This window comes from Rattus rattus, chromosome 6 (genome assembly GCF_011064425.1).
Source record: "Rattus rattus isolate New Zealand chromosome 6, Rrattus_CSIRO_v1, whole genome shotgun sequence".
NCBI lineage: Eukaryota > Metazoa > Chordata > Mammalia > Rodentia > Muridae > Rattus > Rattus rattus.
In genome coordinates this window covers 17222434-17245388 of record NC_046159.1, presented here as the reverse complement: position 1 = coordinate 17245388, position 22955 = coordinate 17222434, and the positions used below count along the sequence as shown (strand labels likewise).

Sequence of the window (22955 nt, the reverse complement as noted above, 5' to 3'; positions counted from 1 at the left end):
AACTGTAATACTTATATAGAAAAGAGTGAGCCCAGAAAACTGTGAGTGGGAGAGCAGAGAGCAACAATGAAATCAAACAAAAAAAACCAACATACAAAAAGCAAAACTAAACACCAGAAGAAAACCAAACAAAGGCATAGCTCAGGGAAAGAGTATTTGCTGAGTAAGCTCATTGTCTTAGATTTCATATCTCAGCACTATAAAAACATCAGCAGCTCACCACTCCATATGGAATAGCATCAATGTTGACAGTAAATATTATCTGTGATTTACGAAGCTAGAAGTGGGTAGAGGATGACTTTAAAAGTGTAAATGTGAGTTCTCTAGTGGTATTTCTAATACACACTTAGCTGCAATTAGCATAATTCAAAATCATGAAGTGTAGAAATAGTAGCCATAAGAGAAAATTTCCAACAGTCTATTACAAAACTGTAAGCAGAGGAGTTTCAGTCCCTCTTTTTTCCTAATAGTTTTGCTAAAGACACTAGTTTTGCTCTATCTGCAGGAGTGTTTATCTTATTAGACTTCAAATATCATTTATGGACATTACATTTGCAGCATCTGGCATAATATGCTGCTACTTTCCTTTGCTCTCATATGCAGCTTTCAAAACCAATTTCCTCTTTTCGCTTTGTTCAAGAGGAGGGGCAGAAAATCATGAGGTTGAGTATCATTCAGAAGAAATTTAGTTTTACCATTCTTTTTGGAATCTCTTAGGGGAGAAAAATCAGGGAAGACCAGCTTTTTCTCAATTAGGGGATCAATTCCTTCTACCAGAATCACTTCTCTGTTCAGGTAACAATTGCAGCTTTTATTGTTTTTCTCTCAAATGATCAAATATACTTTAGAGAATTTCACAGGGTGTGACATGAAATAGGGATTGTTGGGGAAGTTCTTTTTGTTGTGTTAGATCAGGTTAACTGTGGCAGAATGTGAAAACTGTTATTCCACACTGGTGATTTTCTTTTGCAGTATGCAGTGACTTGTGTGCTTAGAAATTAACGTAGAGGAATTATGGAATTCATTACTCTGTATCTGTGTAAGATGTTTATATATAAACCATCTGAAAGATGTTATGATATGATCTAGGTAAAATGTGTGTAAGTGTACTTTCTACAGAATCCTGACAGAATACGTGAGTTTGATATCTGGAACTAACTCAAAGGAAGTTGGAGTGTCAGAACCAGCTTTGTAAAATTGTCTTCCAGACACATGCACCTTGGCTTGAGGCCCCCATCGCAAGAAAAATAATAATAAATAACAATTGTGAAAAAAAGAATTCTGTAATTGAAGGACGCTGTTTTTGTCAATAAATAAGGAAAAAGATGAATTACTCCAGAAATTTTCATAAATTAAAAAACTGGGAGAGTATGCATGTGCAGCTTGTCTTTATTTTCTGCTGGCTCTCATCTCAGGTATTAATGTGAGGGTAAGGACAGTTACAAAGGCTTACTGTTTACTAATGCATTGATATCTATTATCAGATTGTTTCCTTTATGGGCATTACCTTACATATGCTAAAGTGTAACAAAATGTATTTTCATTTAGCCCACTCTTGCAACATCATGTATGAGTATGTTACATGTAACATGACTGTGTACATGGAATGATTTAAGATTAAAACTTCATATTGAATCCTCCATGCCTCTCTCTGATCTTCCCACACCCAACCTGGCAATGTGCCCTTTCTATTTTCCTGGTTCTTGGCAGTTATTAAGTATTACAAATCATTTTGAAGACTTTGAACCAGGAGTCTCAGATGAGAGAGAATATTCATTGTTGTTGTCTGGGCCTGAATTATCCCACTCAGTAGGATCTTCTAGTTAAATTGATTTACCAGCTACCAGCATGAGTGGGATCTATAGACTGTGGCTTGCGTGGAGAGGTTGGCCATCTTAGGTGTTTGGGTCTTCAACACATGAACTCAAGTGATATTTTTGTGTCTTGGATCACCTGTAGTAATGTCTGTGAAGGTCTGAGCATACTTTATAAAGAAAGAGAGAAAAAAACATTTAATTGTGTTTATCAAAATGTGTAATAATAACTTTAAAGCAACATTTTTATTTATTACTTAAACTTTGACTCTTTGCTATTTGCATAGATTGTTTAAAAGTCTTTCAATGATTTTCAGTGGTACTGATTTTACCTAACATTTTTGGGTGCAGAAATCTTGAACAAACAGGCCATGTCAATATTATAATAATTTAGTATTAAATTTTTAATTCTTTCCATATTTCCTAGAACTTGATGTTAGCATTAGAAAAGTAAGCAACTTTAACAAAAATCTGCAAAGTTTTCTCACCTGTAATTGAATTCAAGGTTAGTCCATATCAGGGTGTTTGGATCACTAAGTGAATTAGTCAGGTCCCACCCTTTCCCAACCCTCTGTACCATCAGATCCAGGTACTTTCCTAAAGGCAAACATTTACCTTTTTCTGTTTTTAAAAATCACTCAAGAACATATTTTAACACAGAAGATACTCCAAATACTCCCAAGATGAATCAGCAGAGGGTCACTTTTTCAACTGCAAGATTTCATAATTCTTCAGTGCTACAGAACCAGGAGAGGACTGAGGAGACTCAGAGACCTAGAAAAGCTGGAAAGAGAGGTGAATGATTTTACCATTTAAAAAATGTATTTTAAACTTTTAGGAATTTAAAAGTATACAACTTGCTTTTATTGAAAAGTAAAATGTTCTATTATATCTGGGCTTGGTTATGCACATGGGTGAGTGGAAAGCAGAGAGTATTAGTTGGAGGGTAATTATGTACAAAAATTGTTGAAAGCTAAGTTTAAAAAGTAAGGGAAACAAGTTTAAGGAAAAAAAACAGAAAGAAAAATATAACTCTATTTCTACTGCTTAGATATTTGTTGGTAAGGGAATAAATCAGATGGAATTATTTGAACACTGGAACTTTGTAAAAGAAATTCTTGGGAATGAAGAAGTGAGGTTTAGTAAAAATTTATTATCTTTTTTACAATTGTTTATTGAATTTTTTTCATTTATTTACATTTCATATGTCATCTCCTTTCCCGGTTTCCTGGCCATAAACCCCTTTCCTTGCCCCATCCTCCTTATTCCATGAGGTGTTCCTTCACCCATCAAACCACCCCTCCCCACCTCCCTGCCCTGACAGTCCCCTACACTGTGGGGTTGGTCCAGCCTTGTCATGACCAAGGGCTTCTCCTCACCTTGGCGTCCAACAAAGCCATCCTCAGTCACATATGCAGCTGGAGCCATGGGTCTCTCCATGTGTAGTTTTTGAATGGTGGTTTAGTTTCTGGGAACTCTGGTTGGTTGGTATTTTAGTTCTTATGGGGTTCCACACCTCTTCAGTTCCTTTAATCCTTTCTCTAACTCCTCCAATGGGGATCTTGTTCTCAGTTCAATAGTTGTGAGCATCCACCTCTGTATTTTTCATGCTCTGGAAGAGTCACTCAGCAGATAAGTATAGCAGGCTAAACCTTTAAAACTAACAGAAAAGCTAGTGCCTAAAATAATATGAAGTGTTCTAGAGAAATGAACTCCTAAGGAAATGAAGCTTTTGTTTTCATTTGTTAGGAGTGAAATATTTCACTCTTGAAAAATGTGTTTTAATTACCATGAATACCCCAAATTCTAATTCAACTCGGCCACAACAGATGTCCATCAGAAGAATTAGTGTCCTCCTGAGAATAAAGGTACAGATGAAGGGAGAGCAAATGAGAGGATTAGTGTGTGTGGGAATGAGTAAACCCCAATGTTAGTTCCCAAAATTACCAAAGAATAATTTTGTTTATTAATGAAACCAAGGAAATCTTACTTTTTAATTGTCTTTGTAGTTACTCGGTACACACTGCATTTGAGGTGCTCCAAGCCGAGATTTTTTCTTTTTTCTTTTTCTTTTCTTTTCTTTTCTTCTGATACAGTGGTAATCAGAGGCATGAGTTTCAGATTTCAATCACCTTAGATACACCAAAATGTTTAGTATTATATTGAGGAATTTTGAACTTACAGGGCAATAGAGACTGTTGACTTATATGCCCTTTCAAGGATGGGATTGTATACAGACCAAATCCAGAACAACTCAGGTTCTCTATCAGTTCTCAAGAACATTCATCCCTCTTTCCTTCCTCTTCATCTTCATTTTTGCTCTCTGGCTGGTTGACTGCATGCTCCAACTTGGTATCTTAGAGGCACAGTATGGCTTATAACTGTGCCTCCAGTGTCTTCTGTAGAATGTACTACAGTTCCTATGGAACTGTGTGAAGGGACATGCCTGTCATCTACCTCCTTCTAGGCTGAGTTGGGAGGATTCACAATACAAGGCCATGGCCTTCTTCAAAATTTTATGAGACTTTACCCCTGTAGTATTTCTAGAGCAGGTACATTTTAGATAGAAATCTACAGCTTTGAGAGCACATTTTCAGTCAGTTCATATCATAGACTTGTGTAAAAAATTTTCTGGGTTTCCATGCTACACAGACTGTAATTTATACTGAGATGTATTCTTTTCATGGGGATTTTCTTGCGTATTTTGCTTTTTTATGATTGTTCAGTCTGCTGGCAGATCACTGTGACAGCTCTTGGAATCCTGTGTTCCTTTCGGCTAGTATCGGTTGCAGTGATGGTGACAAACAGTGAGTATTTGAGATACATTTTCTTTGATCTTCTGCATAAAGCATAGTTTTAGTCATGAACTGCTATGCAGTTACACACTTTCCATTTTTCTGTCTATAATCAGGGGATGAGCCAGAATCTCTGTACATTAATATTTTTTATCCTGACACGCTGCAGTCTCCTTTCGCCTTACATACCTAAGCTATGAGCTCTGGGGCTGTTGCAAACTCCCCTTTCTGTCTCAATTTTGGCCATGTTCCTTCTTACTACTTGGTGATCTTACTACTTGGATCTTACTACTTGGATCTCAGGTGACTGTGAATCTTACATAAACATTTTGCGAGAAACAGCTCTGTAAAGAATAACAATGACCTCCTTTTCCTTTTTCTTCAACGTATATTGAGATCATGGTTAAGTAAAGAGACTTCATCTGTACAGCTAAATTAAAAGTTAAACTTTATGGGATTCCTTCACAATTAAAAGGAAATCACTTTCAGGATATGTTTTAATATTGTTATACATGTGGATATGTAGCTTTCCATAAGCTCCAATAAGAATTTCATCATTTTCTAACGATTTTTATGTCAAAATTTTATGGTGTGTTAAGGTATTTATTTGTAAGTTTGTGCTGTAAAAATGAAGTATTTGGACATTACTTCCACAATAATTTAATACAGCCATATTTATTTTATAAATAACTGTCCCCTAAGGAGGAAAACTTGATGAATATATTTCTATGGTGAGTTAAGTGAGTTTCAATTTACAAATGGAAAAGTACAAAAAAATTAATGATATGTGTTAGCTGTCAACAAGAATCTTTTCTTCTAATCTTAAATTTTAATATGTAACCCTTATGACCATTTTTGATGTTTTATATGTTACTAATTTTAGTTTTTCAGTACAGTCAAGAAAAACATGAACTTCAGGAAACTCTATCCAACCTCCACCATAACTACAGCACCATGCAAAATGACATCAACTTAAAGGAAGAAATGCTGAGAGATATGTCTACAGAGTATAGTGCTGTTAATCATTTTCTGGACTTCCTCAACAGAGAACAGAACAGATGGTACAACAAAACCAAGACTCTTTTAGATTCTTTGCAGCACTCAGGTACTGAGCATGGGAGGACCACTAGTGCAGAATTACATTACTCTATTATTTCTTATTTGGAAGCTTTAAAGTATAAAAAACAACTTAAAATGGTGGTGATCTCTGGGTTAATTGCTTGGGGGTTCCTTATTAGGGCCTGTAAACCCAGAAAACCGTGTTTGGATTAGGAGAATATTATAGAAGTGAGTGTCCGTTTGGCACTCCTACTGATCCTAGGGGATGGAATTAGACATTAGCACATCTGAGAATTTTGATTGTTTTGGTCTATGGGAAAATCTGAGTCTCTGACTTCATCCCTGACAGAACATGAAACTTTTTAATAAGAGCATAATATACAATATTTATGCTAAAATGTACTTAGAGCATTGACATGAATGCAGTTATAAAAATAACCGTGTGTGTGTGAGTGTGTCTGTGTGTGGGTGTGTGTGTTTTCCATCTGAATTGTTTTGAGAGAGTTGGCCAATAGTAGGTTGTGATGATTCTCATTATGCACGGACTGATTTTTTCTTAAATCTGCTACAGTATAAAATATGTGTCAGGGGGAAAATGCTCCAAAATATGTAATTGAAATATTTCAGACCCATGAAATAGGTTTTGGGTCATTATTTTAAAATAACTTCATTATCTGTAAATGGTAGCATACTAATGTAGTAGTCCCTATAATTTTGAGATTGAGAGAGGAGGATTATAATTGTAAGGACAATGTAGACAGTCCAGTAAATTCCAGGCCAGTCTGAGCTGCACAATGATATCTTGTCACAGAAAAATGACGATGGCAGATAAACTTTAACAGAGCATAGACATTCCCAGCACCTCACTAATCAAAAAATTCATATTGGGTGATCCTACTATACAAACTGCACACATCATAATGCATTCATCTTGAAACATTTGGGCTTATGGGCACAGCAATGAAGGTCTTGACATAACAATGAGAACAGCATCAGTAGCAATACCTCCTTCATATGTCTCTTAATTTTCTTAATATAATAGCATTTCACTCAGATCAAGGTGTGGGGACTAGTTTGGGCACAATGCTTTCCTGAAGAACTAGAATTCAGTCATCTGTTTAACCCCCTTTGATCAGAAAGTGCTCATTGCCTTCCCTTCTGCCCCTAGTATCTCACAAGTGTCTGCTTCAGAGAACTGGACTGTTTTAGAAATCTAATCTGAAAGCATTCATACAATGTTGTCTTAGGCCTGAAGTGTTTCACTTTGCACACCATCCTTAAAGTCAATGATGCTCATCACATAGGTCAACATCCTGTTTTTGTGTTTGGTTTGAAACAAGATGTCATTCTGTAGCCTAAGATGAATTGGAAATTACAGAATAGCCAAGGCTGGTATGGATGTCAACACTTAGTCTAGGCTGGCATCAAACTGGCAGTGTTCCTCCTGTTTCTCTCTTTGGAGTGCTCGGATTACAGGCATAAGTCATCATGCCAGGCTGATTCATTTCACTTTAAATAATAAATAGTATTCTTTTGTGTATTTTTGCTACATTTTCTCTAGTGATTCATCTATGATTGACACAAGAAATGTTTCTATAGCTCTATGTTATTAACAATAGATCCTGGATGTGCAGGGGTCTCTGGTCATCATACAATCTCAATTTTTGAGCCATGTGAAAGTTTACATTTTTTACACAGGTTGAATAAATACAATGTTCTGATAACAGAATACCAGAGAATAATAAGTTTAACCATGTACCTTCTCTGTTGTAGGTAGAGGTGTTGAAACACACTGGTTCTGTTATGGTATAAAATGTTATTATTTCATCATGGACAGAAAAACATGGAGTGGATGTACCCAGACCTGTCAGAATTACAGTTTGCCCCTTCTGACAATAGATGATGAGGATGAACTGGTGAGATACTGAATCCAGGTGTTTTGTTTTGTTTTGTGTTTTTACTATTTGTATATGGTTTTCCTGTAATGTGAACAAAACTGTAGAACATAGTAATTTTAAAGGGAGACTTGTTTTTATAGAGACACTTCTGTCTTTCTGTCTCCTCCCTTTCTCAGGAATCTACAAGAGAATACCTCAGAAACCATATATTTCCCAGATGAAGTTTGATCCTTTGGTAAAACATATCCTGTGGCATCCCGTTGTTTATTAAACCCCTTCTGCCTAGAGTTTGCTCTTTGGAATTAGGAGTGTGGCTGCCTGAAATGAGTAATCAGATGACAACAGGGAAAATGGTTGAACTCTGGGCCTTGATGCATAATGAGATAATATGAGAAATGTAGAATTAAATGGTTTGATCAGTTAGTCCCATTGCGTTTTTTGGGGAAAATCTCCATAATCTTTACTATATAGTATTCGTATGTTCTGTGAAAAAAGATATCTATCTTTAGAAATGACAATTAAAAAACAAATTTAAAAAATTCTGGCATTTCCTGTTTATGTTGGGCATATGTCAAGGATAAGCTGGGTCTTGAGGTAGAACTATTACCAGCTTTATCAGAAACCACCAAATGGATTTCCAAATTGCTTGTAAAAGTTTGCACTCCTATTAGAATTGGAGGAGTCTTCCCCTTTCTCCACATCCTTTCCAGCATGTGCCATCAATTTAGATTTTTTATCCTATTAATTCTGATTGCTGTAAGATGGCATCTCAGATTTCTTCTGATTTTCTTTTCTTGGATGGCTAAGGTCTTTGAAATTTATTTATGTGCTTCTCAGCCATTTGAGAATCCTATGTTGGGAATTTTCTGTTTAGCTGAAGCTTAGAAGGTACAAAAGAGGAAATTGATACATCAGTTAAACAAAATGCTAAATTAAAAAATCCTGACAAAAATCACCCAGGAAATCTGATATATCATAAAAAGGCCTAACCTAAGAATAATAGGAATAGAAGAATTTGACAAGTCCCAGCTCTAAGCCCAAAATTATTTTCAGCACAATGATAAAAGAAAACTTTAGCAAGTTAAAGAAAGATGAGACTATAAACATTTAGAAAAAGCTTTTAGAAAACTAATTAGATTGGGCCAGAAAAGGAAATCCTCCCACCATATAATAATCAAAAGACAAAATCTACAGAGCATAGAAAAAATATTCAAAGAAGCAAGAAAAAAATGGCAGGTAACATATGAATGGAGAATTATCAAAATTACACCCAAGTTCGTAGCAGAGAATCAAATGATAAAAGGGCCTGGGCAGAAATCTTGTATCCTCTGACAAACCAGAGATGATAACATAGAGTACTATACTCAGTAAAACATTCAATAACTTTAGATGGAGAAAAGAAGATATCACAAGACAAATCCAATTTCAAGCAATATCTATTCATAATTCCAGACTTCCACAAAATACTAGAAGGAAAAATCCAACCTAAGGGGGTAACTAGGTAACTACATCCAGGTAAACACAAAAAATAAGTAAATCCTTACCACCAAAAGCATATAAGCACACACACACACACACACACACACACAAACACACACACAAACACACACCACCACCACCGCCACCAATATAATTAAGTTTAAAGCCACTCATATTTTAATTATATTATAATTACTCTATTAGACATACCACTCAGTTATCTCATGTAAAATACACCAAATACTAGCAAATATCTCCCCATCTACTTCTCAGTTCTGTGACTTCTGGATTTTACCTAGGGAAAGTTCTGCTCTGGAGTATGGAGCTTCATGCACAGAATTTCATACAGCAATTTTTGTCTTTATAAATTTTCTTTGAAAATAGGGCAGTACTTCCCATACAAGCACTTCGTATATGCTTATGAAGTATTCCAGAATGCACTGCACATTTGAACAATTTCATAGAGCATCAGAAACTGTTTAATGATCTATGTGCTTTTATGGGCCTTAAGCAAGAAGATTGTTAATTCAAGGACTGGCTTTGTACATAGTAAGCCTCAGTCTAACAAGCACTGTCACAAATTCTGTCATGAATCCAGTATCTCAGGACACCTGAAGTTTTTATTTTCAATAACACATTGAACTGACATAGTTTTGATTAAAATGTGATACTAGTAGGAATTTCTTTAGAAAGTTTACATGGTGAGACTGAGAGGTGGGACATGAAAGCAGAGAATGACACAGGAATGCTGGGAACTTTTGCTGTATGTTCTCTCATTCAACAGAAAGAAATTTCATCATAAGGTTTGTTGTTTCCTTTACAGATGTTCCTTCATCTCCTGGTTACTCCAGACAGTTACTGGATTGGATTATCTTATGATAATACAAACGGTGATTGGACATGGATTGACAAAAACCCATCTGAACTGTGAGTTTCTGAACCCTTCAGACTGTAACACTGGTGTGGGGAGAATTATGTGCAAAGCCTTTTCTCTCATTTTACATGACTTTCCTCATTTTCTATGCACCACACGTGTAAGGAGAAGTTACTTAAGGCCTTACACTTGTACACTGTGCACTTGTTCAGAGGGAATATGTATGTTTTATAAACTGACCAAAAGTGACTTAATACTGCATACACATCAGGACTGTTTGTTCTAAGTTGTGAAGGACACAAGAAAGTCAGAATCTTGAGAGAGTGTGAAGTGACTGAATAATCATGGCAGATACAATGAGTCTCCTCAGACACTCCTGTGACATTTTTGTTATCATTAGCTTACATAATTATTGGTTAATAAGAACAAAGAATAAAGAGAACAAAAAGTTGGTTCTTTGAGAAATCAAAAGATGGAGGAAGCCCACAACATAATCAAAAAAATGAAAGGGGAGACATAACGACAGATTCAGAGGAAATTCAAAAAATCATCAGTCTATATTCCTTTAGGAAATGGCTAGACAGAGCAAGTTAAACAAAATGTTAAACAACCCCCATAACTCCTCAAGGAAATTCTCCAATAGGGTCCAGACATTTGACCCCATACCAATATTATCTGCCTCAAAAATTGAAACAGATGGATCACTACCAAATACCTGCCACACCATTTTATACCTAAACCACACAAAGACACACTGACCAATTTCCTTAAAGCAAAAGCTTCCTTGGCAAACCAAATCCAAGAAAGAGGCAATCATCCATCATGATCAAGAGTAGGAAACAGGGATGGTTTAACATAACGAAACCATCAACGGATCCATTATTAAAACAAATGAAATAAGAATGATCATTTATTTAATTTCAAAATTCAAACACCCCTTCATGATAAAAGTCCTGAAAAGAATAGGAATTGCACTCTAAACATATAGTAGCAAAAAGTTCTAACATTAAACCAATGGAGAGAAACCTACATCAAACCGGACACTCCCAATAAAAGAAAACAAGTTGGAAATTTTTGATTTCCATTTTCAAGAAACAAATGTTTTTTTTTCCTGGTTGGTAGCAACCAAAGATTGGGAAAAGTCAACAGGTTCCACTCAAGAAAGAAGGTATCTGGGGGTTCTATTACAATTGTAATGCTGGGCATATCTGTGCAAATCAAACAACTTGGTTTGTATCAGTGAGTCAGCAAAAATTAGCAGATGCAGGATAGAAAGAGGTCATTGTTGGTGGATTGCAGAGGATAGGATTATTCATAAATTTTCTCCCCCTTGGGCATAACCTGCAAAGCACATACTAACCACTTAGAAAGCCAGCACAGAAAAATGTGGTACATCTACACAATATTTCCTACCCAAAAACAACAATTTGAAATTTTGCAAATGGTTAATGTCATCCTGTCTTGATGGGAAATTGTGTGCTACCCAAATATACCCTCAGAACAAATGAAACTAAAGACGGGCCTTGCTTTACACTTTATAATGTAAGATTACTGGCAGGGAAGAGAGACAAAGATTAAAACAGAGAGCCAACACTCCATTCAATACATTTTACAGTGCAAGATATGTGGGAGACAGCTTTTGTCTCCCAGAATACAGCAACCAGAGGTAATTCCTCTGGAGTAAGGAATCCTATACCTTGCAAATTGGTTTTTTATAAAATACATATCTTCTAAATTGGGAAACTGAACCCCCCTCTTTAATGGGAGGTTAAATTTCCAAAAGGGGAATTAATTTATTTTTATTTTTTAAAAAAACTAAGAACATGTTTTTTACAGTCCAATTTCTTTAGCCCCCCTCTTTGGTCCTATTTATCTCTTCATTCCCAAAACTCCTTGATCAGTCTCCATGTGGACCTTCATCCCCCTCCACCCACCTCCCCAACAGTCCTCTGAACTTGCTGACTCTAACTTGACTCTCAGGGAATTCTGGTCATCTTCTCTCTCCCGCAAAAGGTCCAGATCAGGCAGTCTTCTGCTGTTTATTATTAGTAAAGAGTCCTAAAAAAAGCTGATGTATGTTGCCCCAGATGGTGGCTCAATGTAGAGAGAACTCAGGCAGGATTAGATGAGACTCTTGTCTTTGGGGTAACCTTCTCCAGCTTCTTCCAGTTTTCCTAACTAGGGGCCTCTGGCTTCTGTCTATTGTTGGGTATTAATATCTGCATTTGACTCTTCAGATCCTTGTTACATTTTTTATTTTTCAATTAGATTTTTTTCAGAATATATTTTGATCAGGTTCTGTCTCCACTAACACTATTATTCCTTCCCAAATTCCTACCCAGTCATCTTCATGGTACTTTTGTTTCTCCAAAACAACAAACCAAAAAAACCCAAAAGGTAACATAAATCAAGCAAAGCAAGCAAACAAAACCCAATAAGAAAACAATTGTCCCCTAAATAAACACTGAAACACACCACATATATATAAAAAAAAAGTAGAACCAAACCAAACATTGCAAAACTCCAAACCACCAAGAAAACCTGAGAGTATTTTGTTTTGGTCAACTATAAACTTACCAACCCCCTGGGTTTCTGTGATCTTCTGTACATCCTTGGTTTTGGTTGACCCATCTTTTTTTTTTCTCCTGTCTTCGCTTCACATACCTTGTCCTGAATCCTCAGAATAGCCCCTTCTTCCTTCCTACCATATTTTTTATTTTGCTGATTGTTGATTTTTCTTAGAAATATGAATTTTAAGAAATGACCTCATAATTCTGTATTTCTTAATGACTTTTCTAGTAATTGTAGTTTAAGTCGTTTTTTATGTAGTTTAAAATAATTTTACTTTTATTATTTCATGTTATATTAAGTTAGAGATTCATCAAACCCAGGTTTTCCTTCAACTCCTGATTATCATGTGCATCCATTTTCTGGCATAGGGACTATAGTTAGACATGTACCTTATCATTCCAAATAATGCCCAACATACTTATTTTCATATGTGCTAGTTGGTAATCCCATTGTCTGTACTTTTGTCGTTAATTAATTATTCCTGTTGCCTTTTGTTCATGATGCCATTTTCTTTTGTGGCATCAACTGAAAGTTTCTTCTTCAGCTGCTACAGAAAGCATCTGATAAGTATCTTACTACAGTGATAACTTCTTTTATCAGGAATATTTCTTTCAGTGACTTGAAACATGACCTTTCAGTTTCTGGCTCAATTATATTGTCAATGTAGTGTTTTCTAATGTGGACAGCTAGTTTCCAAAAACCATCCAGAAAATTCTTCCTCTCTTTTCTTTGAAGGACACTGTTAAGCAGGCTGTCCAGTGAAGTAGACAGAGTACATACAGCCTTCTAAGATTTATTAATAAAGTTCTAATCATGAGAATATTAGTATTGTTACTAATGTTTTTCACGCATATTATCATTTCAAACATAATGGTAGCCTTAATAGTCATAGCTCTTTTCTCCCAAGCACCTGATTATTTGTATTGGCCTCTGAGACTGACCACAGAGTTAATAAATTTGTTTACAGCCTGTAGAAGCATTCACAGTCAGAGAAGTGGTAACCATTGGAATGAGGTGCCAGAAGAAGAGAAGATGCCTGTATCCAAGTTAAGAGAATTTTGTGGACCTTGTCTATGCTACAGAACAATTCCCTGATGATGGTGTTGTTACTAGGGAGACCTGAGGTTTGAGTAAGGGAGTCCAGTGGTCAGAGGTTTCCTGTGGCCACCACAAACATTTTCTCCAGTGAGAAGGTACAGAAGCTGGCTCATCTGTTAAAATGTCATCTTCTAATCAACTCAGTGAGAAACGTGCTCCTAACTTGTGTTTCCGTACAGGTCTAGGTTACTATGAAAGTAACCATAAGAGTTCATGATACAGCATATGTACTTTATGTCTATCTGTGAATAGTTAGTATCTGTTGGAGCCTTTTCTTCTTTTGTCATGTTCAAGACATATTCTTTATTGATTGTACCCAATTCAAATCTTATGGCTGGCTAACTAACGCATATACTTATTACTACTGTATCTTACCTCAGCTCCCTGTTATTCATGCCACCTTGGCTTCATTTATCTTAACATTGTGTTCCTGAAGTAAATCTAAATACTGTTTCTTCCTGGTTTACATCCAGGGTTAAAGAAAGGTGATCATTTTTTAAAGTTTTATCCCTTTGCCATTTCAGCTCCTAGGAGCTTTTTGGATATCATTCTCTGTATGGTATTCTTTTTTTTTTTTTTTTCGGAGCTGGGGACCGAACCCAGGGGCCTTACCCCCTCTGTATGGTATTCTTGACATAACATTTCTCATTATGCTAGAAGATCTTGCAATACTCTACCACTGAGCTAAATGACCCTAACTCCTCTGAATATGGTATGTCTTTCTTTGACATAACATTCTCATTATGCTAGCCTGGTTCAAACTCACCGTCTTGACCAAATATGCCTCCTGGTCTTCACGGATTCAGTATTTAGTATTTAAATGACCATTTTACATATTTCACATTTCTTCTTGACATGAATATTAAAAGAGAGACTAACTGTCAGGCTTTGCTGATCTTCTGAAGGGTCAGCTCTGCTGAAGCCTAAGCCTGTTTAGGAGTTGCTTACTGATTGTTCAGAGTGCATTGACTGAAGTATTAATTATTAGTTAAAATTTAATTAGGACCTGACTGTATAGCCTAGTCTAACCTGGTTATTATCCTCCTAATTCAGCCTCCCAGTGCTGATGTCACAGGCCTGCTTCAGCTTTCCCAGTATTACATATTTTAATCAACATTTTAAAGTATGTTTTCTGAAGAACACATTCATAGCACTTAATACACCATCCTGCAGAGGTTGCAGTTGTATTGCATGCAGAGAGGATAGTCAATCACCATGATTCATCAAAGTCCCATGAGTTCTAGTCCTGAATGTCTCTCACCTCCCAAGTCTCTGGTATATTCTAGAGGGTCCTGTCTCCCTTCAACATCTATCTCCGAAGGTAGCCTATTTCCATTCTTCCTGCTGGCCGTCAAGGCTTCAGTCCATTCCCCTACACACACAATACCTGATCATGTTACCCCTTTCCCCTTCCTGGCCCTTCCAACCCAGCACCCTTCCCCATAGTGATTATTTTCTTTTTCATCCCAAGTGCGATTTAGGTATCCTCATTTGGGCCTTTATGCTTGTTAACCTTCTTGAGTTCTTTGTATTGTATCCTGGGTATTCTATAAAATTTGGCTAATATCCACTTATTGGTAAGTACATACCATCATGTCCTTTTCAGTCTGAGCTAACTGTATCACCTTTTTTGTGCATTTAAAGAAAAGTAAATTTCTTTACTTATACACTTTAATTAAGTCCATAATCAGTATTTTTTTTAAAAAATTGTTTTAAATACCTTCACATAAATATATATAGCCTTCAAATTTAAAAAAAACTGCCCACTATATATTGTATTGTGATTTCACAGTAACAATATCACTATGTAAGACGGAGACAGTACATTTTTCGGTTTCACAGATATAAACAATGATGACTGCTCCTGTGTTTGTAAAAACAGAGTAGATACACTTCGTGATTCAGTGTGATGAGTGAAGGAAATATATAAGTAGAATATTTTGTCATCCTTGTTGGTTTCCTGTGATGATTTGTGATTACTTAGTGACTGAATGATTTAACCACAGGAATCAGGCCACTGCGGAAATAAGGTAATGAGCTGGGAAGGAAAGAAATGCTCTTTGAAAATCTGTCTTAACACTGCAAACGCCTTTTTTTTTTTTTTTCTGCGTGGTACTCAGAACACCTATATTTATAGAATGGATGTCTTTTGCCCAAGCCTGAGGAATTACTCTGTCCTTCCCAAATAACACAGAAGCAATGTAGTTATGTGTTTCTATTTGTTTGTCGGTTGGTTAATATCTGTTACTTTTTGTACATAGAAGAATTTATTCTTTTAGAGTGTATTTATTTTCTGTAAACTACATGTTTAGAATTGAAGAGCATTTGCCTGACTAGTTCAATAAAATCATACAAACTTCCACAATCTACCTATGTCCTCATTCACTCTCTATCTCTCTTAGATTCATTTGATTAAAGTTGATATCTCGCAGATATAGTAATATTCATTGCATCCAGCTGCATGTGATAGCTCAACACTTACAATCTTATATTTTCCTGAGTTCAGGGGGAGCTTATTCTTCACAGTGTGTTTGAAGTCACTGTATGTTACACTGTGAGACTAATTTTTAATAAAGCCTAATAATAATAATAATTATATTACTTAGCTCTCTATCAATACTTTCAAAAGAGAAGCAATTTCTTATATAGATTCACTCAGAACCTCAAAAATTCAGTATAGACCTAGAAATATGTTTTAATCTATAGCCCATATTCATAACTGTGAGTTTCCTGGATAATGGCACTGTCGATAATTCTTCATATTCAAGATCATGCAGTGCTTTCACATGTAACATCCTTTAATTCTGAGATAGCTTGGCTCACTGTTTGAAAATTACATTTAAAAATTCAAGACTGAACTTGTAGTTTGCATGTAAATGTACCCACTGTAAGTTGTAGGTTGATGTCAAGGAGGTACCTGATTGGACAGTAGAGAGTGGGGTGGGGACAAAGTTTTTGTAATACAGGAAAGAGGAGCAAGGAGGGCAATCAAGATGGAGTTTATGGAGGAGGTTGGTTCAGATTTAGGTGAACTAGATCGATTTTATCTTGTCTAGGTAAGCAGTTCATATCATTATCAATTGGCAGTGAAATAATTGTGTGCAAGAATTGTGAATTGAGAATTTAACATGAAAATCTAATTGCTAAATTACAAGTATCTGGAACTTCCTTTTTACTGGGCTAAAGAGGACAGTGTGTGAAAGAAATGGCTGAGAGGCACTTGGAGTGTGTGGACCAGGTTCTGTTTCTCACAGCGTGTGAGAACATTCAGGGGCCCACAGAATGAGGTGTGTTTGTGGGGGGGTGTGGTAAGTACCACCTATTGGACCTCGTGGAGAGGGTGACTAAATGGGAGACAGCTGGGAGTAGGCATGGCAGGGTAGCAACCAGAACCAGCAGATCCAGCTTATGGGGACTGATAGAAAATGTTCCTTTTTAATTTTTACCACAACAGTAAGTCATGGGAAATTCGAGTTTTAACAAATATGTACATCTTTTCAATCATCGTTCTGCAAATTAATTTTATATCAACTCAACAGAAGTCACCTGAGAAAAGGGGATCTCAATTGGGAATGTGCCTTAATAAGATATGGCTGTAAAGTCTGTAGGGCATTTTATTATTTAATACCTGTACTGGACCTCCTTAAATGGCCTCTATATTTCTCTATTGGACCTCCTGGAAAGATATTCATGGTCCATGCTGCTTCTTGAGGCTACTCTGGTATCCCTGATTTGCTGCTTCAAGTCATTTGAAAGGCCATATATCATGTGGATATTCCTGGTCATATAGTAATCTGGGGTTGTGTTAATGTCTTGGCCTGAATTGACACTGAAGGGCACAGGGATATCAATAAATTGTGTTGATTTGAGAGAACGTTTGGATGATCTTAGTCTGTAGTATGTCCAGAAATTATGTGAAAGTTCCTATCAACCTTTTGCTATTGATAAATGGCAAAGGAACCATTTTTGACATTGTATAAATGACTGCAATACCAGAGTTCAGAGAGAGAGAGAGAGAGAGAGAGAGAGAGAGAGAGAGAGAGAGAGAGAGAGACATAGAAGGTATCTGTGGCCATCACTAACGCCTGTCCACAGTAATAATCTAGACAGAAAGCAACAAAGAGAACATAAAAATGTGATATGGATTCTTTAGTGTAGCTCTCCACAAAGGATAGCTTCTCACAGGGCTGCAGGTGGGGTGGGATTCATTTATCTATAATGGGCTGGCCACAGAGGGTTTGGCAATTCTCTAATGACTATGTGGACAAAACATATTGGTCTTCTTTAGATTGTTGTTTGCATTTTGTTTGTTTATTTGAGTTTGTCCTTTCCACCACCTTTCTTCTCTTTTGGGGTCATATCACAAGAATGGGTACATACCTGGGAGGAGTGGGAAGTAGGTGTGCAGTTTATTTGACAACATTATATGAAAAAAGAACTAGGATATAGTTGTGGATTTTTGTTCCTTTATTGCTTGTTTCTATTTGGTTGACTAGTATTTGTTACTTTTGCACATAGGAAGAATAAAGTCTAGAATTTTTTTAAAATAATTTTAGAGTTTATTAATATTTGTTGGACTAGTTCAAGAAAGTCAAATGATCTTCCATAATCTATACATGTCTTGATTCACTATCTCTCTTTGATTATTTGATGATAAGTTGAAACCCCATAGACACGATGATATTCATCAAGGCCAGCTGCATATGACAGCTTCATCATATGGTTGAGGTCATTCTGTGCTATAGAGTGATATTTTGTCTCATGGCACCTAATATTAATAATAATGATAATATGTTAATACTATGTTGTCAGTAAATATTTTCTTGTGTCAAGCAATTTCTTTTGTGTCATCACCTTAAAATGTAAAGCTCAAAATCTTCCTTATAGATCTAGCAATATATTTTAATCCATAACACATATTTACAATTGTCAGTTTTCTGGATCATGCCATTGTTCATATTTATTCATGTTAGGATCATACAGTGCATTCCCTGTACGGTCCTTTAATTCTGAAATGATTCAGTCCATTGTTTGTTTTATTTACTCACCTGACAGTTACATTTTTTAAAGTCAAATCTTATAATCAGAGTCTGCAAGTATAACATGTAACACTGTACATTATGAGATAAATGGCTTTTAACAAATACATACACCTTTTCAAGCACCATAGTACAATCTAGTTTTGTGTCAACGGAGAGAAGGGACAGTCATCTGAGTGGAGGAAATCTTAATTGATAAAGCGTCTCAATAACACAGCTGTAAGCAAACCTATTGAGCATTTTCTTAATTAGTTCCTCATGAGGGAGATCCCAGACTATTTTGGGTTTCACCCCTGGAATAGTGGTGTTGGGTATGCTAAGAAAGTATACTGAGCCAGTTTTGGGAATCAAGACAGTAAGCTGTAAATCTTCCTAACATCCAAATCAGATGATGCTTTCCAACTCCTGCCAAGAATGGCTCTTGAACTGACTTCCTTCAATTATGGATGTTGATGTGGACGTTTAAGTAAAATAAATTCTGTCCTTTCCAAGTTGCTTTGACCATGGTGGTTTATCAAGCAATAGAAACCATCTAACTAAAACAGAGCAAATTTGTTAAGATTTAAAGTTCTTTTCTGAACCTTGCACACACCTGGCCTCAGACAAGCAGACATGTGCTTTCTTGTACTAAATGAGTGTAGCCTAGTACAGAGTGTTAGGTACTATGTACAGATTTGTGTTGGGCTCCATATTTCTCTGACTCTTTTACAGTTGCCATTGTCACTATATTGTTTTGGCTAACTCAAGCTTTTTATTAGATCAGTGTTTCATTGTCCTACTTACAAAGCCCATTTACATTGTACCGTTATTTCACAATATTTCTCAATTCACATGTGAACATACTTTTTCCAAATTTTGACATTTATTATCTTTTGTCATTTTTAAAAGTTGTCATGACAATTAATGTGCAAGTCATTGTGTGAACACATATTATATTCATATTTTAATAATTATCTTTTGTGAACTGCTCTCTTCCGGGTTCTTTCTTCCATTTGCCTCTATTCCACATTCACACATGATTTCTTGACCGTACCTACTAGAATTTCTTATGGATGTATAATATGCATATCCATTCCTAAGGTTTTTTGCCTGTTCTGTATATGATCCAGAAAACACTTGGTTTAATTTACCTTTGTTCCTTTTTCATACCTAAATATGTTAAGTATGAATATTCCATTTCTCCTCATCTTAAACCCAGAGTTCAAAGACAGTGACATATTTCACTAAGACTGATCCCTTTGAAATCTCATTCCCGTGTAGAGTGGATTCCTTTCTCTTCCTCTCTCTCTCTCTCTCTCTCTCTCTCTCTCTCTCTCTCTCTCTCTCTCTCTCTTGACAGAGTGTCATTGACTCAGCCTAGCCTCAAACTCCTTTCGTGGGGAAGGGTGTCAATTCCCAAATCCTGGAACTAGAATTGAGTCCCACTTGGCATCAATGAATTTAATATTGAGGATCTCCATTTTGAGTGTGTTCTTTAGTCAGATTTCTCTATTAGCAAAAAACTGGCTGAGGTACTTTTTTGCCTGAGTAGAACTCTTATTTATGCTGGTTTATACAAGAAGATATTAATTATTAAATAATTACTTTTTGACTTATGCTTATGCTATATAGACCAGGGTCCCCCAGAACACATGTTCCTTGTATTTCATCCTACATGCTAATTTATTCTGTGGTCTGATTTTATATTTTTCTGCTTTGCAACATGTAACTTCTTTATAAAAGGAAATAATTCATATGCTGTAATATACTCTCTTGCAGATTATCATGTTTCTGTGAATCCCCATTAGCTAGTATGTGGGGAAGGAAAATGGAAAGAAAAGTCCAAAATTTTAGTTCCCAACCTTCTTCTGTGATTATATTTCAAATCCTCCCTTTCTCCTTACAACACAAGCATATAAGACAATATTTTCTGTGTCACACATCTGATTTTTCTTTTATCTTAGCACTTTCATTCACATGATATAAGTAAAGAGAACAGGTTCGCCATAAAGTAATATCTTAGAAATATTGTCACTCAGTTTTCCCAGCTGACCACAAATTGCAGGTGTGAAAAGAGATAAGGATTTTGTTGTTACCATGTCTTTTTAATGACCTTACACAAAAGATGATATTTTAGTGAATAACTTATGATTAATACTGTTATATTCTGTTTAATTTGGCAAATAGAACTTGTAAAGCCATGATTTATTTCAGAGAATGTCCAAAATTAAACAATTGTCCATTTTTTTGTTCCCCAGTGCCTTGAACACAAGGAAATACAATATTAAGGATGGAGGATGTGTATTCTTATCTAAAACAAGACTAGACAATATTAACTGTGATAATTTATTCAGCTGTATTTGTGGGAAGAGGCTGGATAAATTCCCTGACTGACAATCCAGTGAATGTTAAAGGTAAAAAGATGAAATCTGTTACTCATTTGTTTCCTGTAGTAATTCCTAACTCTTATAAAATTGTTTTGATCTTAGTCTGCAGGGCAAACAGAGAGACAATCTGGAAGATTTTGGGAATGTTCTTTGGAATCATACTTGACAGAGCAGAGGACATCTTCCTTCCCTCTGGAGACAAGAAAGATCCTCTGCTGCATGCCACAAAGCCTGGAGGAATTTGTCATATTTGTTTGCATAAACTCCCACAGAACTAAATAAAGAAACCTAACAAACAGTTTGAATATTTCTTTATATGTAGAATATCTCATCTTAATTGAAAGAACAATTAAGAGCTAGACTTTCTTTCATCCACCTAATTCCCTTCTGGCTAGGACTTCTGGAGCAAGCTGAGCTGCTCTGGCAAGCCTGCTATACCAGGGAGACCTATGTTTTCCACCCATTAGTCTGCCTGCTTTCATCAGATCTGTCACTGCTGAGCAGATCTGCAGATTCTCATCCACAAAGACCTGTAGATTCAGAATCGTACAACACAAGGATACTTATCAGAGGCCTGCAACACCAGTAGAATTTTCTCAGTATATCAGAAGCAATAAAGAGAGATAGAAATGGATATAATAAATAAAACACAAACATAGACAATCCTGGAGTTGAAAAATCTAGGGAAGAGAACAGGAAGAACAGATACAAGCATCACACCCAGAGTACAGGAGATGGATGAGGGAATCTGTGGTGTAGAAATACAAAAAAGATGTTGTTACATCAACCAAAGAAAAAGTTAACTCTAAACATTTCCTTACACAAAATATCCAGGAAATCTGGAATACCATACAAAGTACTAACTTGAGGATAATATGAATAGAAGGAAGTTGAATGTCCTAGCTCCGAGAAATCATGTGTGAATGTGCAATAGAAGCAAATGGAAGAAAGAACCCGGAAGAGAGCAGTTCACAAAAGATAATTATTACAGGAAATCCAGGACACAATGAGAAGATCAAACTTAAGGATAATAACTATAGAAGACAGTGAAGACTCCCAACCTAAAGGTTCAGTAAATATATTTTCAGTAAAAGGCAACTTCCCTAACCTAAAGAAAGTGATTCCCATAAACATAAAACAAGCCTACAGAACTCCAAATAGATTGGACGAGAAGAGAAATTTCTACTGTCACATAATAGTCAAATGAACAAAACAAAGAATATTAAAGCAGTAAGGGAAAAAGTTCAAGTGACAAATAAAGACAGACCTATAAGAATTACATCAGACTTTTCACCAGAGACTATGAAAGCCAGATGATCCTGGACAAATGTCATATAGACCCTATGAAACACAAATGCTATCCCAGGCTACTATATCCAGCAAAACTCTCAATTAACATAGAAGGAGAAACCAAGGTATTCCATGAGAAAACGAAATTTACACAATATCTTTCTACAAATCCACACCTAAAAAGGATAATTGAAGGAAAACTCCAACACAAGGAGAGAAACTATGCCACACAGAAAGCAAGAATGTAATCTTCTCACGATGAAACCAAAAGAGAGACACACAAACATAATTCAACCTCTAACAATGAAAATAACAGGAAGTGACAATCACTATTCCTTAATAACATTCAACATCAATGGGACTCCATTAGCAAATAAAAAGATATAGACTAACAGACTACATACATAAGGAGGACCCACCATTTGGCTGCATACAGGAAACACATGTCATAGACAAAGACAGACACTACCTCAGAGTAAAAGGCTGGAAAACAATTTTCCAAGGAAGTAGTTGGAAGAAACAAACTGGAGTTGCCATTTTAATATTGAATAAAATTCACTTTCAAACAAAAGCCATCAAAAAATATAAGGGAGGACCCTTCATATTCATCAAAGGAAAAGTCCATCAAGATTAACTCTAAATCTTATATATCTATGCTCCAAATGCAAGGGC

General features: G+C 36.0%; 1 protein-coding gene across 2 annotated transcripts in view; it reads left to right on the top strand.

Moving 5' to 3' along the window:
* LOC116903186 (T-cell surface glycoprotein YE1/48-like) overlaps positions 1 to 21000 on the top strand; it is a 37704-nt gene extending 16704 nt beyond the window's left edge. The window contains exons 1-6 of one of the 2 annotated variants that reach the window (XM_032905560.1): positions 2498 to 2609; positions 4541 to 4621; positions 5493 to 5714; positions 7442 to 7584; positions 9869 to 9972; positions 20865 to 21000. In XM_032905560.1, the coding sequence (XP_032761451.1) occupies positions 2498 to 2609; positions 4541 to 4621; positions 5493 to 5714; positions 7442 to 7584; positions 9869 to 9972; positions 20865 to 21000 (798 nt within the window). Of the gene's footprint in view, positions 1 to 2497; positions 2610 to 4540; positions 4622 to 5492; positions 5715 to 7441; positions 7585 to 9868; positions 9973 to 20864 lie in introns of those variants that run through there. The other variant, XM_032905559.1, reaches the window with a different exon arrangement.
* Positions 21001 to 22955: the final 1955 nt, after the last annotated feature.